The sequence below is a fragment of the Hyaloscypha bicolor genome, assembly GCF_002865645.1.
Source record: "Hyaloscypha bicolor E unplaced genomic scaffold K444scaffold_37, whole genome shotgun sequence".
Classification (NCBI taxonomy): Eukaryota; Fungi; Ascomycota; class Leotiomycetes; order Helotiales; family Hyaloscyphaceae; genus Hyaloscypha; species Hyaloscypha bicolor.
This window is the reverse complement of record NW_020194539.1, coordinates 90981-113254: the sequence shown is the minus strand read 5'-3', so window position 1 is coordinate 113254 and position 22274 is coordinate 90981. Positions and strand designations below refer to the sequence as shown.

The 22274-nt window shown below is 47.1% G+C and overlaps 7 protein-coding genes across 7 annotated transcripts; 3 read left to right on the top strand and 4 right to left on the bottom strand.

The window, feature by feature from the left end:
* Nucleotides 1–3068: 3068 nt before the first annotated feature.
* On the bottom strand, nucleotides 3069–3635 carry K444DRAFT_626013 (uncharacterized protein; the record flags this gene model as incomplete). The annotated part of the gene is made up of 2 exons (XM_024882594.1): nucleotides 3069–3257; nucleotides 3462–3635. 2 exons carry the CDS (start codon nucleotides 3633–3635, stop codon nucleotides 3069–3071), a joined length of 363 nt encoding a protein of 120 aa, XP_024741225.1.
* A 1979-nt stretch (nucleotides 3636–5614) lies between these two features.
* On the top strand, nucleotides 5615–9121 carry K444DRAFT_660512 (uncharacterized protein; the record flags this gene model as incomplete). The annotated part of the gene is made up of 2 exons (XM_024886471.1): nucleotides 5615–5807; nucleotides 5857–9121. The coding sequence occupies exon 2, from the start codon at nucleotides 5858–5860 to the stop codon at nucleotides 9119–9121; it is 3264 nt and encodes a 1087-aa protein (XP_024741224.1). The 5' UTR covers nucleotides 5615–5807; nucleotide 5857.
* Nucleotides 9122–9836: 715 nt separating this feature from the next.
* K444DRAFT_305555 (uncharacterized protein) lies at nucleotides 9837–11592 on the bottom strand. The gene has a single exon (XM_024871761.1). The coding sequence runs from the start codon at nucleotides 11266–11268 to the stop codon at nucleotides 10306–10308; it is 963 nt and encodes a 320-aa protein (XP_024741223.1). The 5' UTR covers nucleotides 11269–11592; the 3' UTR covers nucleotides 9837–10305.
* A 324-nt stretch (nucleotides 11593–11916) lies between these two features.
* K444DRAFT_583317 (uncharacterized protein) lies at nucleotides 11917–13308 on the bottom strand (the record flags this gene model as incomplete). The annotated part of the gene is made up of 4 exons (XM_024877824.1): nucleotides 11917–12093; nucleotides 12163–12767; nucleotides 12825–13125; nucleotides 13234–13308. The coding sequence occupies 4 exons, from the start codon at nucleotides 13306–13308 to the stop codon at nucleotides 11917–11919; spliced, it is 1158 nt and encodes a 385-aa protein (XP_024741222.1).
* A 505-nt stretch (nucleotides 13309–13813) lies between these two features.
* On the top strand, nucleotides 13814–14555 carry K444DRAFT_650827 (ribosomal biogenesis regulatory protein; the record flags this gene model as incomplete). Its single annotated transcript, XM_024885664.1, has 2 exons — nucleotides 13814–14140; nucleotides 14232–14555. Exons 1-2 carry the CDS (start codon nucleotides 13871–13873, stop codon nucleotides 14553–14555), a joined length of 594 nt encoding a protein of 197 aa, XP_024741221.1. The 5' UTR covers nucleotides 13814–13870.
* Nucleotides 14556–15681: 1126 nt separating this feature from the next.
* On the bottom strand, nucleotides 15682–17587 carry K444DRAFT_493638 (uncharacterized protein; the record flags this gene model as incomplete). Its single annotated transcript, XM_024873246.1, has 3 exons — nucleotides 15682–16394; nucleotides 16444–17274; nucleotides 17344–17587. Coding segments are annotated over 3 exons (1788 nt in total), but the record flags the coding sequence as incomplete, so codon positions are not given.
* Nucleotides 17588–17906: 319 nt separating this feature from the next.
* Nucleotides 17907–18615, top strand: K444DRAFT_305477 (uncharacterized protein). Its single transcript, XM_024871760.1, has one exon. The coding sequence runs from the start codon at nucleotides 18001–18003 to the stop codon at nucleotides 18481–18483; it is 483 nt and encodes a 160-aa protein (XP_024741219.1). The 5' UTR covers nucleotides 17907–18000; the 3' UTR covers nucleotides 18484–18615.
* Nucleotides 18616–22274: the final 3659 nt, after the last annotated feature.

Below are 22274 nucleotides of genomic sequence, written 5' to 3'. Positions count from 1 at the left end.
AACATCATTGATGAGTAATAGATTACTCATGATGAACAAGGTAGGGATGTCGGCACAATCCCGTGACAATGGTCTCTCGTAGCTTTCTGTCTGTTCCCCCCAATACACCAATAATTCGGGCTCCCGATTAGGAAATGGGGGATTTGATTGGGCAATCGGGAGCGCCGATTGCCCAATCACCCGTATTGATATCTCGGGGGGAACACAACCGCCCAAAACCTTGATTCCCCGGCGACCCAAAATAAACAGAATAAGTTGATATTCGTGATCAGTGACTTCACCTTAGTAGTCCCGGAGGTCTTCAGAATTTTTTTGAGCACTTTGAAAGAATCTCAATTCTTTTAGTGTCCCAATCTGGCAAAAATGGGCGGTGGCTGGTCTGGGCGGTTAGCCCCTGAATGCTTCTGGAGCGATGAGACAGTTATTTCGCTTCTCCCTCAGCGGCACATCGTTCACGAGACGCAATCTGACGTTCGTGCTGGAGTTGCCGGCGACGTCTGTCCATCTCATGATTGCTCACGACACTCGACATGATGGCGCGTGATTCTCAGCATCTTTTGCTGCTGGCTGCTGGCTTGATAGGCTTAGCTGGTGCCGATATCCTTCCTAGTTGCTGGGTTTGTGAAATTATTTTTGTAAACGAGGCTGTACTGACTAGGATACAGAACAGTTGCGTTACCACAGCCGTAGAGGCCAACCCAGCGTGCTTTTATTCTTATGGCGTGGGGATTCAGGCCACATCCTGCTATTGCGGGCCAGATCAAGGAGGCTACTTAACCAACGTGGAGTGTTGTGCCAACGAGCGCTGCGCTGCTACGGACTTCTCAACCGGACGTGTGATTGCAAGATCTATACAGCAGAACCTCGCTATAGCGATCCCCGATATAGCGATATCCTTAGTAATACGATACGGCCGTAGGGTCCTGCACTTTTTTAGCCTTAGGCTTACGATATCCTTGGCATTACGATTATCGTAAGGTTTTTCGGTCCCAACCCTTAATTTTTGGTAGTATATTATCCTACTTTAGCCTGAAAATGGATCAATTTATCAATATTCCAGGGCCCTCCGGTACCTCTCAGGCTCTCGATCTCACCGAATCACAGCCCCTTAATCTTACCTCTGGTTCTCTAGCCCCTGAACAGCCCAAAAAGAGACGAAGAGGCATAATAGAAGCTGATCGCCGAGCGCTACGGAGGCACAAGCAATCCCATCCTAAAGCTATATATACTAATCTTATTAAATGATTCCAGGACGAGTTCCACTACAAAATCAACTAATCCACTGTTTCCTTTAGCCTCAGTACTCAATTCAATTACCTTAATACTAATATACGAAAAGATATAAGCCTTACGGGTCAATATTCGAGCCAATCTAATTAGCCTGATCTTGAATTAGTACTCTTTAAATAATAGCAGAAGATATAGTAGTAAAAAGTAATAATTACGGGCGATATTCTCAAGTAAAAGGCATATGAAATCTGGTACCTTCTCCCCTAATATTACGAGTAACCAGAGCCTAAATAGTCTAATAGGTAGTTAACTAACTTTAAGAATCGCTTCCATATTAAGGAATATATTTACTATAGCAAAGGCAATATGGCAGATATTAAAAGCCCTGAAAATATCAAGCAAATACAGGAAAATCGAGACCTGGTAGCCATATACCCTCCTGAGAATGTCTTGAATATAAATAAGACTAGTTTATACTAGAAAATATTACCAAATTATATACTAGTAACTAAGGCTAGTAATAGGGGCAAAAGAAGCAAAGAGCGAATTACTCTTGCTCTTACGGTTAATACTACAGGTACTAATAAGTAAGAGCCTTAATTAATTAGGAAGAGTAAGAACCCTTAATACTTTAAGTATATTAATCGTCGACTTTTGGGTATATAATACCAATATAATAATTCCAAGTAGATAACTAGTATTATCTATATAAAATACCTCTATTAGCTTAATTATAAGTATTCTGCTCAAGGCCGGTATATCCTTCTTTTTATAGACAACTTCTCAGGATATGAATATGGCATTAATCTTATTAGTGAAAAACGAGCTCTCTCTTATATACAAGTAGAATGGCTATCTCTTAATACGATATTATATTAGTAACTGGCAGATTAGGGCATTATTAATACCTTTAAGCTTTATTATTGCAAGTAATGGGTTAGCTATATAATTAAGTAATTTGAAACGAATAAGGATCCCAATAAAACAGTTACTCTACTCCATGCGATTAACTGGATAGTATATACTTGGAATAACCACATTAAAACTTCTATAATTACTAATTACTGGTACAAATCAAGTCTTATCGCAAAACCTCTTCTTAGTAAAGATCTCGATGCCTATAGTAAACTGGACGAGGAATAGGCTACTTAATAAGCAAAAGACAAGGAAACTATTAAAGCCCTTTAATTAGCCATTTAGAGTACTACCCAATTCAACGATCCTCTTCCCATTAGCCAATTTATTATACTAATTAACCAGGCAATCATGGAAGAAGAGAGTGTAACGCTAGAGGTAATTGTAAATCGCTATGCTCGTGGAGGTTCAGGGGATACTTAGTCTAATATAGAGGGGGAGGGGGAGGGGGAGGAGCAGGAGAAAGAGATTAAGAAAGTGAAGCTAGCTGAAGTAATAGCTGCACTTGATTTGGTAAATCTTTATGAGAAGTAACAGGAGGATGGACAAAGTGAGGTTATATGTAAGCTTAACGCTTTGAAAGCTACGTTTATCCAAAGGAACGTGGGAAAAGCAAAGCAGGCTTATTTAGAGCTTTCAGGAGGTACTTTACAAGTAGTGAGGCGTTAGGATTGAGAGGTTCTTTATATATCTTTAGTTCTTCCTTATTTTTTATATGTGCACGTGATCCTTGATTTAACGATACCTCGGTATATCGTTAGAAAAAGGCGCTAAAATTGATATCGTTATATCGAGGTTCTGCTGTATGCGCATCGTCAGTGCTCCCTCCCCATCCTATTCCACATTTACTGACAATTCTGCAGAGTCGGACAACCCGACCTAACTGACGGGTCCATCGTGTGCGGCACCTCTACAACTATCTTTTATACCGGAATAGCGGACGCTGGCCCTACCACGACAGCTGCTTCGGCTGGCTCTTCAACCTCAGCACTAGCATCTGACGTTCTAACTGCTGGCTGTGGGTCGCCAACCTTTACCTCTGTGATAGCCTCTGCTACCACAACATCCTTCCCGCTGATCGGCTGCGCGCCGAACAACCCGTCCTGTTGCCCCTATAATATAAACGTCGGAGCTGTCCTTAGTGCATGTCCTAGCGGGTATTCGACCATCTCAAATACAGCCTGTTGTCCCTCGTCAGTAAAACCAAGGGCGTCTGTTAACATGTAACTAACTTAACTGTTTAGAGGCTGGTCAGTGTACTCAAGCTCACTGGGCAATAATGTGCCTTGTGTGACAACTCCGGTGTACGACCTTACTGCGCCCAACTCCACCGCCACAGGGACTACTGTTGTTGTGATTGTAAACCGAATCTTCGCGCTGCAATACCAGCTTTCGACTGCAACCACCTCCGCAGCAGCCGCCAGCGGCCACCTCAGCACGGGCGCCAAAGCCGGACTCGGCGCTGGCGTTGGCGTGGCCGCGCTCGCCATGATCATAGGCGTTGTGTTCTTCCTTGTCAAACATCACAAGCGCACCCCGCCCACACAAGCGCCGGCGTTAGCGGCTCCCGGAAATATGCAATACGCGGAGGCGGCTGGCGCTAGTGAGCTGCATTCAACTCCGGCATCAAATACGGCCGCCCCTTTGAGTTACGTGTTTAAACCAGGCTTCATGGAGGCGGACAGCACGCCTCTGGAGACTAGTCCGCATCACGGCTACGTCGAGGTCGACGGTGCTGTACAGCCGGCGCGCCACGAGCTGGTTAGCTGAGGTTTAGTGTATTTGATATGTGCATATTAGGTGTGAGGCTAAGGTCTCTATCAGTTAATTACAGTTTGTGTGGGAAATTTCCTGATCAACATATATACATTCAGACCCATCAGACCCTCGTTACCGGTATGCTGAGAGTATCACAACTACTTACACGACAATGTTACTACTTGATATGTACTGGGTTGTTAATCCATGGTTTGGTTCCTACCTCGAACTGGCCTTTGCGCTTGTGGCAACAAACAAGCTATGTCTCATAACTAGCATTAAGTATTAAAAACTTCACATTAACATTGGCATTTTGGCCCTTAGTATTACTAAAGATAGCGTGACTAGCGTGTCTTATTTCTTTTAACCGTGACCTCCATATAGTCTGAGATAATATTAACGTAATAACCTATAAATAAGGCTAAGATAATAATTATGTATAAAAAGTAAATAAACCACAAATGGGGCTAATATAATAGTCACTTGTCAAAAGTCGCGGGAAATGAACTCTACTCTACTCTACTCAAGGCTACTCTAGAGTTGCTTGAGTAGCTTGAGTAGTTTTTTTCCCACACTGGAAATACATCGACCCCGTTTCCCCGTACCAGTGAAAGAAATTAAACTGTGTGTTATGTGGTGCTAATATCAAGCAGTATGCCGTGAGACAATTCTATGAGATCTCTCTGCGTGGTTCAGTAGATGCATCCGATGCAACAGCCTAATATCGCAAACGCCATAGTCAATTTACTGCTTCGCTGGCAGCTCCTTAATGTGTCTGTTGTGAAGTTCCTGCAGAGAGAACCACGAATTGCATAGTCGCGAATCCTCTCGCGAATCGACAATTGCTGGTTTCCAAGGCACAAGAACACATTGTCGGCCTCCTATCCGACATTACGGATGAGATTGCCTAGCTCAGGCATGTGCTGAGAATTCTTCCTCGGGCTAGCCTCGTACTACCATGTCTCGGGCAGAGGTCACCTAACGAGTAACTTATCACAAGTTAGTACCGCATCTAAGCGTGCTCCTCCCATCAAATTTGTATGCCTCATAATCCCCAACGAACCCTTTAGTCACAGATCACTTGACTTGCCAAACCCCTCATTCACATAACTTTATAATTGGCAAATATACAATCATATGAAGATGAGAAGAGAGAACCATAGAAACCAAGGTCCACGTGACGACGGGATCAATGCAATTGTCAAAGCACAAAGTTCAAAGAATGTCATGTATTGAAAATACTAAGCTAGAGAGTAAAGGAGAAGGGAATACCTCGACTTTTAGTAGTCCTTTGCCGATCTCTAGCTTACTTACTCGTTTTGGCCGCATTTCCTCTCATGTGATATTTGCGGCAGATTATGCGGATTTGCCAGTCATCACAGGTGGTTTCGTTGTAGAGTAAGCGCTGAGTAGGGTCATCCTTCTCCTCTCAACCGCTTATCAGAACATTAAAAATTTGAATCTTTTTAAATTGCTCAGAAAATTCTAAAAACTTCACGGATTTTGAAGAATACTTCGAATAGCCCAGATATGACCTTGCTTTCTCCAAATTACAGTATTGTTGTGACCAAATTGGATTTGAGCGGTTGAGTGGGTGGGCGTTCGACTGGTCACTGGTAAACCCTCTCGCCCCCACTAGCTTCGAAGTTCCTCTGTGCTCCAAGCCCCTCCGCCACGACTATTGTTCGTTTCATCATTATATCCGTCTCTTCTTTCACCCACTCATCGAACTGTGCATCCCCCCGCCCTGATCACGCCATACGCAAGGTAGTAGCCGCAACGTCCAGCATTTATCACAGGTGTCCTAGCTCAAAGCCTCACAGCACCCGTCAAGTTGTGCACTTGTGTCATATTCTGCCTGAACCCAGATTTTAAAGGCACCTCTTTCAACTAAGGTACCTCAGGTAGTGCTCAAGCTTATGAACTGAATTCGCAACCTTACATTTTGCGCAGAATGGCTTCCATGGGAAAGATCAGCGCTGTCGCTATTTCCATCCCGAATGAACTCACCATTGCGGCCGCTGCCTTCAACATCGACTTCACCTTGCTAAAGATGGAGGCACCAAAGGAGTACCAAGGTCTGGGTGCCGCTCTGTCAGCTAATCGCCGAGCAGAAGCGGAATCAGGACAGTCTCACATTACTGCACGCAGGCTCGGGGCATTATTTGACTCCAAGCTCACCCGAGTTCCTCACCTCATCGATGCCTACGGCAAGCGAGTATCTGAGATTTGCGCAACCATGGCAGAGAATGCTCAGAGTTTCCCAGAAGGGGCCATATTTGGTGCTCAAATGGGTGCTGACGGAACTAATATTTGGGCCGGGGCAACTTCTGGGAGTGGAGCCCTAGCCGTCCATCTCCTATCGTGTCTGCTCGCGAGGATTTGGAAGAGCCACGAGGCAATCTCGCTATGGGTAGAGTTGGTTGAGAAAAGAAAACAGGAAATATTGTCAAGCTTCAACAGCGGGAGTGCAACTGATACCGCCTCGGTCATGGCGGCACAGCAAATTGTCACTCGTGAGCAACTCGCTGCATGGGACGCCAGCGCCCGATCCTGGCTTCATACAGCGGATTCAATCAAGCGGTTGCAGCAGACTCAACTCACGCTTATTATGAACAATATCAGAATGCCGGTGAACTCCAGCAATGAGCCATACGAAAGCGTCATGAATGCGTGGATCTCTGCGATGGAGGCAATGGAGCGTCTTGTCCAAGGGATGCCCCAGAGAGTTCAGGACGGATCCATTCTTCTCGCAATATCGTCTTGGCATCTTTACCCCAACATGCATATCTTGGTTGATCAACCCAAGGAAGTGGACCAGAAAGATGCGCTCATGAATGGCGCCATCATCACAATTTCTGGTCAACAGTCATCCACTGACCGAGAGGGCGTGTACTGGTCCCTGCCTCTCGCACGGATGCGATATTATGCGCCTCCCGAAATAGCAGAACGCAGAATGGCATCCGACACCTCTCGGGTCACCATCGACGAGCTCTGGGTCGTCATTCTCGGCATCCTTATCGGACCGTGGTCCCAAACCCATCTTGGCATCGACCAGTCATGTGAATTTATCAATCGTCTTACGAAACGTGTCAACTCATCCGGGATTCCAGTGCGTTGGCTGGATTTGATTTCCAAAGCTGCCAACAGATACCAAGAAGCGGAAGGCTGGGAACGAGAGCAAGTGACCAAATTGTTCCACCTAGGCAGCAGGAGAGGCAAGCGTTTCCTTTCCGAATACGACACCAACCTGCCGCCCTATTTTCAGTTGAATGATTTCTCCGTTCTACTTGGGATGTTCAAAGAAGACACTAAAGGGTTGCCCGGCCTCGGACCAATGAAAAAAATAACCGCCCTTCGACATATTGCACAAGGGCTGAAATGCTCCTCTGATGACCTCATGATCCGATTCTTGACCGAACCCAAGGTTAATGACGAAGTTGCTGCCTATGGATATGCATCCGCACTTCCCGTTGCACGAAAATCTCTCAAGAGATCTCGTGGTGAGGCTGAGAATATGGCAGACGGTCATGTCCGCTGGATAGTCGCAAGCTATGACAATCCTAAGATAGCATGTGAGGGCAGAGATTGTTCTTGCATGCAGGGTTCACTTGATGGTTGTTGTTGCAATGTCAACGGCGAGCCATGCACGGAATTCTGTCACTCTAGCGGATTCGCCTGCAAGAATTCTCGTTCTGTTGTGTCTTTCAGATGCTCTAGTAACGGACTGGGCTGCTCAAAACGACCGTATTGTCATGGCTGCTACAACCGTCTGGCGCAAACCCTCGTGAGTAAAGAAGGAGAAGATTGCCAACTTGTTCACGATGTGTTCGAAGAAATTAATAATTTGCGTTTCAAGCTATGCAAATCGAATAAGAATGGGCAGTCGGAGACGATAGTTTTTGAATATCTGATCGGAGATCCGTCAGTGGTGTCTTTATTCAAGCGAGAATGCGTCCAAATTAAGCGAAACACACAAGCGGGCAGTTCCAAACAGGCCAATCCTGGTGTACCAGCAATTGTAGAGACGGAAACGGAAGAATTTTTCAACCCTAGCGCAACCGCTTCATTGGATGATATTGATGCCATACTTGCTGAGCCGTTTTGCAACGACAATCTAATGGCGTATCTACGGAATATTTTCTTACACTCACCGTCATTGGACTGCAGTATTGCCGCCTTGGACTTTGCGACTTCGATATACGAGAAACTCGACGGGGCCACGGTGAACCTTGAAATACTTAACCTAACAATACCTACACTTCGATGGACCCATGGGCTTAGCACCTCCCGCGAAAGTGTATTCAAGTCCACTTCGCGGGACGCTCGGATGTCCACCCCCAATATCACTTCAAACCGAGGCTCAGAAAGTCTACCGGAGTGGTCTCCCCCGGAGTTGTTTGATGCTTCTCTGAACCCAGGCCCCGTTGCTTATTTGGAGCGATGCTTTGCTTGTTTAGCTATGTTCGAGTCTGGACAATTCGATGTCGTACCCAAATCCCTTCGAGGAGTGTTCGCCTTATCATCTGGAGATTCAATTTTTGTTGATTCGGCGTTATTGGCTGATCCAACGGTGAACTCATCAAAGCTGCATATCAAACGAGTCCTTGGAAACCTGGGCCGTCCTGGGATGGCGTTTTTAGTCTCCCCAGCAAAGCCAAGATTGAAAGAATACAGTCTCGCATCGTGGCGCTTGATTAACCATTTTCCCTTCAAAGGCGAATTTCGAAACTCTTTTATAGGAACTTCGTTGCATCTATCTTTCACAGATTTTGAGATGCCCATTGATGTAGGTTGGCGGGGCCTGAGAGACACTCCAGTTGTTTTAGTCGAGGCCCTCGTATCTCTCGATGACCGCGGAAAGGCTCTAGGAGAACTTGATATTATGAATCTATGCGGGAACAGGAGATATGCTATGCTCCAAGGATGCCCGCATACTTGTGCATCTGTTGCGTCATCGAGCACACTTTCTACAGTGTCTATTCCTCAAGAAGGCTGGCTTCAAAATTCTCTGGTATCTATCGACTGCTGGGATGAATTTTTGGACTTTCCCAACTCAAGAGGGATTTTCATGACTACCGGTAATTGGCAAGCCCGATTAGCTGCTGTCGCGGCAAGCATTCAACAAGGGAAGAAGGTTCTAGTCTTACCTCCAGCGCCATGCTTGAAATGCCTTGGAACTTACCAGTTGGGCGACTTTAATGTGATCATTGGATAGTTCAATACCAGAATTTTCGTATGCTATTAGCGTCTTGAATATATGCGAAAATACCACTGCTTTATTATTTATAACATGTTTAAATTAGGTCTAATATTATTTCTCTTGAATTATAAAAGCAATAAATAAGGGATATAACTTAAATAAGAAAGACATATAATTTCTAATATTACTTATATTATTTATTTTTAGTTTATTTAGTTTATTTTTTGCTCTCTAACTTTAATTTTTTAATAAAAGCTTTATTAAATTAATAGTCTCTTAATTAAAGAACTAATGCTTAAATTTTTATTTTTCTTATATTTTCGAATTCTAAGATTCTTATCTTATTTTTATCTCAATAAGTAATAAGTTATTTTAATTAATATATTAAGAAATAATTAAAGTTAATTAATTATAATTATTATTAAAAAAAGAATATATAATCTTTTTAATATATTTTAAAGACAATTAAATAATTAATATCTTTTCTCTTATTCTTTTAATTATAAATACTCTTATAATTTTAAAGTATTAATTAATATGAGTATTATTATTTTATAATAATATTATTTATAAAATAATAAATAATTACTAGAAAATAAAAAAGAGGTTATTACTTTTATACTTGCTTACTAAGTAATACTAGGCCTAATTTAATAAAATAAGTATTAAGTAACCTCAAAAATAATTAGTTACAATCTTATTTTAGCTCTAGAAACACGTGTATTATTATATAATAATTTAATTAACCATATTTAATTATAATTAGTACGATTTAATTAGTAGGCTCTAATTAAATCAAATCAAATCATTTGACACACTAGTCCCGACCATTGTTTGCGAGCAACTCAGAACTCATAGCAGTGTAAACCACTTAATTGCCTTAGCCGTTATCCAAATCCAAAACCCCGAGCTCTCCTCCCACACTTAATTCTCCCCTTAATAAGCAGCGATCAACTTTACCAAACCCTTATTCTTCTCCACCACAGTACCAGGCTCCTCAATCTTCCTCGCCTCCTTGAACACCCACCGCCTAGAAAGAAGCGGCTCATCCTTCAGCGACTCCTCAAACTCGTATTCAAAGAGCCAACCCTTGAACTCGGCACTCATGCTTGGAAGTCTCATCAACATTTCCATCGCAGCCTCCGATCCGTTCTTCGCAGCACGGATCGCGAGACGGTAGAGCTCAGGCTGAGGCAGATTTAGCAGCGATCTTGGAAGTGGACGGAGAGTAGATAACTTACATACTGCTCACCCCAGGTAGCCTCAACACCACTCCGGGGCTCAATTTGAGGAAGAGACCAGAACTCAACAATTTGCTCAGTCCGCTCCGATCCGTCGAATTCGCGAACCACAGAAACAGAAGCCTCACATCTGAAATTGCGATTCGTCCAATGGACGTGCTCCTTGATCCTCAGGTCCAGCTCATCCTCTCCCACCTCACCCTCTCCTGCTTCCGCAATTTCCATGTCAGAAACTTGATCAGTGGCTGCTTCTTCACCATCCTCTTCCTCGACCTCAATGCCCACTTCCTCGCCCTTCTCCCTCATCCTCTCCCCCACCTCCTCCAATCTCGCTCTAAGCTCCATCTTCTCCTGCTCCTGCTCCTCCGCAAACTGCTTAAAAAAGCAAAACTCCGGGTCATATCTAAAGTAGGAACCATGATGTGGCTGGTCACACAAAATCGAGATGCCCTTAAAACCTCCCCATTGCGAGTACAGACTCTCACAAAACTCGCCATAAGCCATGAAAAGCGCATTCGAAAGGCCCGACGCATGAACATCAACTTGCTTTTCGACTTGCTTTTGCCTGATAAATGCATCGGCTGCTTCCAACTCAGCTTCCGTGCCTTCGATCTCGAGGTCGAGGTTGTCGCGGGATTCGCGGAGTTCGAGGAGTCCTTCGTAGTGCACGTTTCGCATTTTCTTGTCGGCTTTGAGGCGGAGGTCTGCTTTGAGGAGTTCGGCGAGGGTTTTAGGTCTCGCTGGGTTGTCGGCCATTGCGGTGTCTCCATCTACTGCTGAGGTGGCGGTGGCGCGAGCTTCCCAGATGGAAGGATCCTTCCACGAGTGAAAAGCCATGATGAAAGTGAGTAGGAGCGGTTGAGATGTGCGGAGATTGTGGTTTGGTGATCCTCTTGTGGGATCTTGGAATTCCAAGAGCATACACAAGATCGATTGAGATCTCGAAGCAGGCACCTCAACAGCACCGTTGCGTTGCGAAGTTGGGGTTCGATGGGTGTTGTTGATGAACGGAGAAGGGGAGGTCGAAGTTAGAGAGCTACTGCTTAAGGTTAGGTAGAGATTGCAATTCGACGCCTTCTTTTCGTCTAAAAGGTGAGGTTCTCGGAAACTCAACTGAACCACGACACCAAAAGAGCATTCACAAGATGTTTGAGATCTCGAAATCCTCAATTGCGGTACAAGCTTGAATTGCAAAGCTATGATGGTCGTTGTTGATTGATGGAGAAGAGGTCGAAGTTGGAAATCAACTGCTTAAGATTGGGCTTCCGTTGACGCTTTTCCCTCACATTCTTTCCTGGACTAAAGGTGAGGCTGTCGTTGAATCAGACCACTAAGAAAGCCCCAGGCAAAATACTTCTTGCCATCTGAAGGTGAGGCAATTCAAGCATAAAACAAGGGAAGTCAAGAGCCTCTAGACGTAAATAGCTCGGCTGCCCAAAACTTCAGGTCTGCCATCCGGGCCATGTTAGAAAAGTTCTTGAATGCTTTAATCTCATCTATGTCTTCTATCAACACATACAATTCGGATACAAATACAGTACATATTTACACCCCTTTCCTCTCATCACATCAAATCCTCATCCTCAACGCCCCCCTCTCAATCTCACCCACAACCCCATTGCCAGCCAACGCCCACTTCTCCGCAACCTCCTCCTCATCAACCCTCTTCCTCAGCACCCCACTCTTAGCCCAATACTCCATTAGGCCCCTCGCCTCCTTCTTACTCAGCCCCTTCAGCTTCAAAACCTCCACAGGACCAGGACTCAACTCCTTGTCCACAGTTTCCTCTCCCGCCGCTTCCTCCACGCCTTCCACATCCTTAACACCCAAAGCCCACTCAACCCTTCCATCATACCCCTTCTCAAACGGATCCTTCTCAGTAATCTCCTCTTCCCCCAGCTGCCTCTCCTCAAGCTGCGTCAACACCAAATCCAAACTCTTTGACTTGGGCGCATGACTCCTATTCGTCGCCGCAATTACCGCGCCGCCATTACCCAGTTTCCTCTCTCCAGACAAATACCCCACAAAATGGTTGACAATCGCCAAATCATGCGCATGCACAAAACTAGTATCCGGCGCCCTATACATTGACTCTCGCATCACATTATTCAGCCCATCCAAAGCCAGCAAAACCGGTGGTCGTCCTTTAGCCATGAGTTCCGCCCAGAAGGCTTGGAAAACAGGCCACGCGACGTCTGGGTCGCGGGCGCCGAGCTCGCATAGACGAGAGAGCGAGATGTTGGACTGTAGTGGGATGGGCAAGTTGTGCGTTAGGCTGAGTTCCATGTCTTGGAGGAGCGTGGTGTTCGCTTTGTTGATTTGGGAGAGCCAGTTGGCCGTGTATGTTGGCTGGGAGAACAGGGTTGGGGTGGTGCCTGGAAGGGGCGCGTAGTCGTTCATTGCGTTGGTGACTTCTTGTGCTGCAAATTATCAGCATCAATCAACCCTTTTTGGTTTGGAGGAGGGAGCGGAAATACCTTCAGGAATATTTAGCACAACCCACCCCCTCACGAACGCTGTAGCCATAGCATGCAACAAAATCAAACTCTTTCCCGTCCCTCTCTCCCCATCTATCACAAGTCTCAGCATCTCCCCCTCCTCGCTCATGATCAGCTTCCTAGAAAGCGCCACACTCTCCTCTCTAACCAACAACCCAGGCCGTCGAAAAAGCCCCCATCCCTGCGCCGTCTTAAACGCCTCAACAGCTCTGAGACTATCAACCGTACTCCCCATCAAGCCCACAACCTGTCCGATAACCTCTTCCCCATTCGTCTCTCCCTCTCCCTTGTCCTGCTCAACCATCCCCATCGCCCCCTCCAACACCCAGTCTCCATCCGCAGCATTCTCCTCCACTTCCCGCACAATCCCCTTCTCCCACTCCCCCACCAACCCCGCATCCAACTCCCTCAACCCCTGCACCTCCAGCGCATTAGTATTACTCAGCACAATCCTCTTTCGCATCGCCTTCCTCTCCCCCGGCGCAGGCGGCTTGCCCGTCTTCGGCGGCGGCTTCTTCTTGATCCGGAGCGTCTTCTGGCCCTTCACTTTCTCGTTTTTGCGGCCGGAGGTGGTGGCAGGCCGGTTGATGGGGGAGCGGGATTGTACGCTCGTCGTGGAGAATTGCGCTGCGCCTTTCGAAATCGGGTTTAATATTGAGGTTGAAGCTGAAGCAGCAATTTTACTCCTGCTTGTGCTGCCATTGAGGAAGGAGGAATTGAGGATGCTGGTGGGAGACAATGAGGGCCGCGCGAGGCAGCGGAGGCAATTCGTGCTTGCCATTGTGCTGCTCAAATGAGCCTCTATTCAAGCTCGGGGTGAGGTGTCGAGCTCAAACTTGTCCGTCGTTGATGCTGGAATAAATTTCGCTCGCCGCTCCATGCAAAATGCGGACTAAAAAGCGGCCGCGTAAAGCAGCTCTGCAAAATTATTTTATTTTCCCTCCCCCTCCTCGCGCTGCACCTCTCGCATCCTCCCCTCCTCTCATCGCCCTTCAGCACCCACCGTTCTTCCTTCCAATCCCAAGATGGCGGAATCGGAAACGAAAAGCAAGCTGCCGGTACAAGTCTCCAAACCGACGCCCTACACCTTCGACCTCGGGCTCCTCTGTGCCTCCGATCCAAACCCCCTTCAATTATCGTCGAAGGAAAGATTAGAGGAGGAGCTAGCGGCGACCGCGAGGGATGGCGCACAAGCACTGCTCAACCAGCTGCTGAGTACGTGTCCGATCACCAGTACGCCGGCAGGTGTATTACTCTCGCTGCCGGGAATCTCGACTCCGCTGCCGCGGGAGAAGGTATGTTTTTCTATTCTTTTCCTTTCTTCTTTCCCCCAGTTGGCGGAAAGCTGGAGAAGGCGAGAGAGAGAGATGCTGAAAAGAGATATAGCCACTACCGCCCCCGAAAGCCCAAACAACCTGGCAAAAATTCGCGGCCAAGAAGGGCATCAAGAGTAAGACGAAGGAGGAGCGGAAGAAGATGGTTTACGATGAGGCGAGCGGGGAGTGGGTGCCGAAATGGGGATACAAGGGCGCGAACAAAGCCGGCGAGGATGATTGGATTGTCGAGGTTGATCCCAAGAAGGAGGCGGAGAGGAAGGAGGGGACTGAGCGGCAGGGTGATGGGCGGAGGGAGCGGAAGGAGAAGGTTAGGAGGAATGAGAGGGCGATGAGGGCTAATGAGCGGAAGGGTCGGAAGAATGGGCAGAGGTGAGGAAAGGAAGTTTTTTGGGGGGGGGGGGGGGGGGAAGTGAAGTGGGAGGTGGTGTGAATATGGATGGCATTGCATGGCGTTGGAGGGATTGTTTGATTCTCGGCGTTGAAGGGGGTGAAAAAGCGCTTGATATCAGGACGCTGTTATGATTTGCTGCTTGAGGATTTGATTGAATGACTTTCTTCGGGCAACCAGATCCAGATCCAAATGGCATTCATCCATAAACTGATCACATTCAATGAATGGGGTTTTCGGATGTTTTGTGATTCATATGTTCAATTCTCAATGCCTCGATATCAAGGTAGAGGATCCAAACGCGAGTATAGGCCTCGTTTTGGTTTTTCATCCCTTCGCTCAATAATGTACTCTCTCTTCTTTTCTCTCTTCATTTCATCCACCCCTCAAATCACAAAGTCCACTCATATCGTAATCGTACAAAACCCTCACTCATATGCCTCCACCGCCAATTTTCTCTCCCTCTCAAGTAACAAACAATCGTCCTCCAATGCACATCTCAATCCCAAATTCTGAAGAGAATCCAAGGACAGAGAACAGGTCATAGTCCAACCCCTCATCCACCATCGATCTCAGCAAGAACCAAGTATTACGCACAGCCCATTCATCCTCGCTGGAAATGCAGATTCAGAGTTCGTCCAAGGTCAGGTGGCTCGTAATCTCATCGAAAAGCCCGGACAACGCAAGAAAAAGAAAGAAACGAAAATACGATGGCCGCCGCCATGTGCAACGCTGGGGTATTCAGTATTCAACACAAAACATGATCTGCTGCCCTCTCACAACAGACAACAAAATAAAAACGTAAAACGCAGAAAGCAAGGGAAAAGAAAAGAGGAAATCCGCCGAACAGACAAGCAAAGTATGTGACGAGAGTGCTTAAGTCCTTCCTGCGAGAGATGCCATGAAATCATTTCGATTGATCGATGGATGAGTGATGCGGCCGTGAAAATAGTATGGTTGTGGTGCAATGCCTACAATTTTGCCTCCCTGTCCTTCATGCTCATATCTCATCCATGCTCGTCGCAAATATCATTCGTATAATATCGAATCGATTCCGCAATGGCAAGGTTTGGTGTAGTTTTAGGTTCGTAATATCTGGTCCCTCCACCGTTCAAAGACCAATCGGGCTAAGTGGTTTGATAGGACTCAAAGGTCTCATATCACCACTTCGCCGAGGCGGAGTTCGTTCTTGCACAACCGTTAATTGCGTGCTGACTGTGTCCATGCTCGTTTGGCTCTTGGTGAACGGTAACTTCTTGTTCTGGCTTCCTCCAGGCTTCTGACTGTGGTCGATGCTGACACTGCTTGGCTTGCTGCTATCTGAGCTGGAGACGGTGCGTTCATCGTGAGAGCTGACCTCGATTGCGGTGCTGCTACGGCGACCTTCAGCCGATCCAGGGGTAACCATGTCGAACAGCATATACTCTTGCTCAATGTAGTGTTGCTCAGTCTTACAACCCTTCCAACAGTCTCTCCAGTTTTCGACAAGCCACTTGAAACAGAACATGTCGATCTTCATACATGGTTGGAAGCAAATGCAAAGATTGTTGAAGTTCATCTTGTTCTTGTCGGCGTGGGCTAGGAGAAGCGAGAGGTGGCAAGTAATAGCGAAGAGAAGGTAGTAGTTGAATGGTGAGAGGTTTGAGAGCTCATCGACGAGCAATTGGGGGACTTCCTCGGAGCCAGCGTGTGCTCGGGAGATGCGGTCTTGTGCGGCCTTGGGGAGCAGTTCGTCGGGAAGTTCACGGAGCCAAGCCTTGAGCATGGAGCCGATGATGTTAATATCGTAGAGGTCATCTTGCTCAAATAGATCGATGTCACCCTCTGTTTAGCATTAGTAAAAGAACGTACCTCTCACAAGGGCTTCCCTTACCTTCATCAAATCGTCTCTGCCATCTCTTGACTTCCTGGGTACTACCTGGAACTCTGTACAACCCCTCGACATCACTACCCTTATAGTTGAGATAGTCGATAGCTCTCCATGGGAATGCTGGCATCCAGAACTCAGTCTTATCCCGGGAATCCTCCAACCTCTTCGATATCCTGGTAAGTCTGGTCTGTTCAACAAGTGGACGGTTGAGGACCTTCAACTCATAATGCATATCGTCAAGGAAAGACTCCTTCTCATTGGTGCTTCCGCTTCTCCCCTTTCCAAACAACCCCTTACTCAGTGCTCCAGCCCCCTTGGTTGCAGAACTCTTGAGATTATTCAAGAAACCGTGGCCACTCCCCTCACGCAACGACGACGAGAATGAGTTCGGCGGGCGGTTCTCCTTCTGGTCCTTCATGGTTTGTGATTTACCATTCTCTCTCGTATCCTTTTGTCTGCCGTTCTCCTTTCGTTGAATATCCCGTGGCTGCGTAGGTTGCCTATCCTCAGATCGTTGGCGTACGTTGGAACTCATCATGGACCTAAACGATCGATCGCCTTCCGATATAGGAAGCGGTGCAGTTCTGAGGGATTCACTGTGTGCATGCGTCTTCTCCGGTTCCATCAACCTATTATTCGGGGACAATGCGCGTGGACTTTGTTCATCTCGGATAGACTTGGTCCTGGACAGCAGGTTGAATGCCTTCGGCTTGCCCTTCCTGATGACGTTCGTGCCGGAGGAGGATGGTGGGGGTTCGGTTTGGGAATCAAGGGAAACGTCTGATTTTGAGGGTCCACCAACAGGTCGTCGGGTTGTCGATCGATCAGTAGAATCTATTCACACGGAGGGCAAGGTTAGTAAACGACGTCTGAAGATGAGGGACGAAACAGCATGAGTCGTACCAGCTCTCTTAGTTTCCTTCGACGAAACTTTCCCGGCCATGGTCGGGCGGTCCGCGTCTCTGGACATGCTGTCCTCGGTGACCGGTCGAGCAGAATCCGAATTTTGCAATCGGCTTGAACTCTTCGCAGCCTTGTAGTTAGAGAAGAAGCCAGTCTTTGCCGGACGCTCCCGCTCCTGATTCTCTTGTCCACCCGCAGCCGCTGTGTATTGTTGTAGAGATGATAAGGATTGAGCAGGCGGAAGGTTGCCCTGGGGTTGGTATGGCTCGGCTGCTTGCATTGACGGGAGCTCGCTTTGCGATTTCTTTGAGCTGTTGAACCGGAAAGGGGATCTCGGCGATTTCGGAGACTTTAGACTCAAAGGAGACCGAGGAGAGTCGATGAAGTCGTGCTCGTGCTCGCGTTGCTCCTCGCCCACCGCGGAAGAGACCCCCAGCGTCAGCGGCTGTGGTATGGATTTTCGTGTCATGATGCCCCTGTTTGCAGCTAGGGGGTTTTCTCGACTCGCAGCGGCGCAGGTCGCAGGATTGCTAAATGCCTCGTGTGCACAGCCTTCAGGTACCTGAGCTGTGTCACAATCTCGAGGGAGAGGTGCGCAGGCTCGGACGGTAGTTGTGTACGTGCGAGGGTTTTCCCAGAAGGTTGAGTTGCGGTGCAATGCCGTGGGGGTCAAGTCGGACGAGTCGCAGGGTGACGGCTTCGGCGATAGTGCACAAGTCGATTGACTATTTCGATGGGTGCTTCTGGCCTGTTCAGATGGTCGGAAGAAGCGTGCCCTGGTGCCCTGGTGCCCTGGTGCCCTGGTACACTGGCCGTAGATGCTTGTTCACAGCAGGTGTGAGTTCCACGCAGCTGCGGCGACCATTCCTGACGGTGCGAGGAGTGATGAAACGTGGGAGAGGACCTCGCGTCCGCAGGTTGTGTGGAATGTGTTATGCAGAATTGATTGTCGAGTCAAAGAGAGCGAGCAGGGGGGTAACACCGCTTGCGCATGAGCAGCCGTATGGACCGCACCTGTACCTGAGATCGAATTCCCCGTTCCCAGAGACGCGTATAAAGAGCGTGGAGCGACGGCTGGCGGACAACGAGACAATGGTAAGGGTAGACGGCGACCTGGACCCGGACCGCGTGGAGCGGTGAGGGTAAGGTGAGCAGCACAGCGACAGTGAGGTCTGCGCGAGCGAGGGCAGCAGCAGCGGGCGAGATCCAACGTCTGGGACCAGCAGCCAAGGCGATGCCGAATAAAGTGCCAATGCTTTGGGGGCCAGCTACCAGTAGTCACACGCACTATGCCATTGCTTGGCCGCGGGTGAGAAAAGGGGTGCGCGGTGCGCGGGAGGGGGCGTTGCGCGGGAGTGCTGGAGCTGGAGCTGGAGCTGGAGCAATCTATGCAATCTGGATGATATGGTGATGGCGACGCGATGGTGGCAGCAATGGAGGGGTGCTGAGGGTGCAGACGAGGCACGAAATCCGGATGTTTCTCCTGCTTCTATTTGGTGTCTGTCTGCACGGCGCCGGGCTTGGGGGCTTGCCTTGCTGGCGGGCGGCACTCGGGTTCACAACAGACCAGCTGACTGGCCTCGCCTGCAACGGGGCCTGGCGTGTCGCTCGCCTTAGTTGGCGATCCAGGAACGGATTTAGTCATGAAACAACATCCAGACGGCGTGCCCTCATTGGAGCGCCAGCCGAGTATCCATTGGGTTTGGGCGCTGCAGAAAAAGGGGCAAGGAAGGTGGATGTGGATGTGGATGTCTAATGGGAAAAGAAAAGGGAAGTCCCTCTCAGCCTCTCTGCTGCGTTCCCTTTTGAGGCATTTTTGCTTCCCACTGTTAAGCTTCTGTTTTCCTTGCTACAACAAAACCACCCAAATAAGCGGGGAAGTCCACGCAAACCCTCTTTGCAAGGCGTGGCTCTGTTTCACGGTGACATAGTCACGTGAATGTTGATAAGTCCACTTCGAATTTCAGATTGGGCGTGTTTGTGATTGAATGTATAAAATGGGCAACGTCGTTTGCGACGATTTTGACATGCTTTCGTCCGAGAAAGCAAAAGTGAACTTTTCCTAGGACGATTTAGTCAACCGGAAGCTTCCCTTCGGGCTGAGGCATACCCGGGAAAGTCGTCGGCTCTGTCGGGAATACGTACCGGCTTGGTACCTGGCTTCGGGGCCGGATCCATGGAAAGACCAAAATCCTTCTCTGCCGTCTGTCTTCTGGGTCCTTAGCTCTAGGCTCGAGGGCGCTCAACACACCGCTCTCCTCTGCTCGAATCTATCATTCATCTCGGTCCCCCTCGGCAGCCCTTCCCTCGGTCGGAAGTCATCAGACGAAAAATAGCTTAGTCTCCGAAGGCGAACCACAGTTTGGAGTGCCGAGACTTGAACTCTGTCGGATACAATGTACCCTCTTCAGCGATCAAGATGAGAAGCTGGACTTTCCCCAAATTCTGGAGAGAGGTTTCTCGAGTGTTTGAAAGAGCGGGACGGAAAGGAAATGAAATAGAAATGGAGGAATACAGTCTGAAATGAAGCTTCATCACATAAGTAAGCATCTTAACTCTTTTCGGCCTCTGTGATGAACTCCTGTTCATCGGTCGAGACAAGAGCCTCAAGTAGAGCGCCACCTTGGTACCCTGCAGGATCAGACTAGGACGCGCACTGGCGACGTCTTCCCCTCGTCCCGCATTCCACTCGGAATGCTCTTGCTTCTATGCTGGGTGCTTCTTCACGTGAGAGCAATATCAAGATGTCCATGGACCTCAAGCTGCGCATCACCGTGTCCCTCCTCCCCTGAGTACCACGACGGGCACTCCCCATCCATCACCTCCTTATCCTCCTGTCTGCATTCCACACTTCCGGATTCCTCTATAACCATCATCAACATCATCGCCAACCTCCTCTCTGCACCACTGCACCATGCATCCCGCTATTGCGGAGAGCCATGGTCGAAGCCGTCGATGTTGGAAGGAGACAAAGGACGCGCTACCCTCGAGATTGAAATTGAAAGCTCAAGTTCCATTATACCACTATTTTAGTTCAAGGAATAATTCTTATTCCGGCCGATATTGATACTGGTAGTCAATCCGACAGTATGCGTCAACATCCGTATCCAGCCGAAGGCGGGGTAGGGATAGACGGATAATGTCGGGCAAGAGGTTTGGGGTGAATGGAGCTATGCTGCAAAACAAAGGGGGTTTGTTTACTATTAACTTTATAAAAGACAAGAGATAATGGCTTGAAAAGAGGGAAAGAAGGACAAGGGGCAAGGGAATTCAAGAGGGAATTAATATAATAAGAGTAGTGCTTTTAAAGAATTGTTTACTATTAAGGTTTACAAAGAAAAAGAGAATAAAGAAAATAGCTTATTTATTAATAAGAAAGCAAAATAAGAGAAAGTAATAAAGGAAATAATTTTATTTAAATTAATAAAGAGGGTTATAAAGTATATAAAGAAATAGTAAGAGAATATAGTAAAGAGAGCAAGTACTATAGCTCTTAAATATTATATTTAAGAGATTATATATAATTTTATAAATCTTTAAATAATATTAATTTAGTATAAAAATAACTAGAATACTAATAAAAGTTTTAGAAAAAAAAAACTTTAAAGATATGTGACTTATCAGAATTTACTCTTAACTAAAGCTAATTAAAAATAGAGCTACTTGTTAATTACTAAGTATAATTAACTTATAATTCTCTAGTTATATAATACTTTTAATAAAGTTGCTTTATAAGCAACTTATTTTAATTTGCTTATTACTAGTATAGCTTACAAGAAAGACAAGATTACTTTCCCTAAAGCAGTAGCAAAGGAGAATATTCGTGGTTTAATTACGTTAGTTCAGAAGGCTAGTAAGGCACTTGAGAAAGCAAAGAAGAGAGTAGTTATTAAGCACGCACGTGAGGATGGAGCTAGAGAAGGAGAATCAGGTAATCAAGTGGGCGTGAGGGCACAAAAAATGGCTAAGGTGGCTATGGAAGTACCTAGACATAGTGGGAGGCATGTATAATAAAGCTTAATTTGGGTGAAATATCTTAATATATACCGATTTTGCTATCCCCGAGACCTCAATATTACCTGATTGGGTAACCGGGGTCCCGATTGATCAACCGTTCGTATTGACGAACGGGGGTATCAGATGGTGCAGCAAAATTGATTCTACGAACAAAATCTCAGGCTACGAGGACTCAGTCTCAGGTCATGTAGAGGTCGGAGTTTCTCACTAGTTGCGTCTCTTCAGTCCAATATAAAAACTAGACCGCCAACAGAGTTAACTAGGCATTCCTCCTTGCACATTTGATTGAGCAGCCTGGGTAGATTGCCCACACGCCCAAATCCGCCTTATTTGCCAACTTGCATCCTTTGGCTTAAGAAGGCTGTGGTTTGGTAGAGTGTGGTAGGCTCGCTTCCCATTCTGTCAGCCCAAAAAATATTGGGCAGAAACGGGAAAATTTTCAGGCAGCTTTTGGGCTCACAATCGTCCCCCAGCTTTGTGGTATATCAATGCGTCTGTCGCTGTGATCTTTTGGTTTTGATTCTACTTTGTATTGCATTCAGCAGCAGCACATGCCACGGCGGCAACATCTTTTGTCAAGGTGAGCTGACTTTCCATTCCGTCAATTCATCAGCCAATATACATGTCTGAGCAGATCATTCTCCATATACTCGGGTGGACTGCTCACCGGATATTCTAGGACCTATCAGACAAATCCCTGGGAATTATGGATCCGCACAATTGGCATCCAGACGACAACTACAGGTTTGATGGCTCGACGGGTCCGGGATACGAGCCCCTAGGGGAGGGTCTTAACATGAGTGAGTGCTTCCCTATTGTCAAGCCTTACGAGTGGCTTTGATGTTTGGAGTTGTGGTTATTTTGTGTCTATACATTGTCTCGTTCATCGTTTCTTGGGATAAGTCTAACAGCTT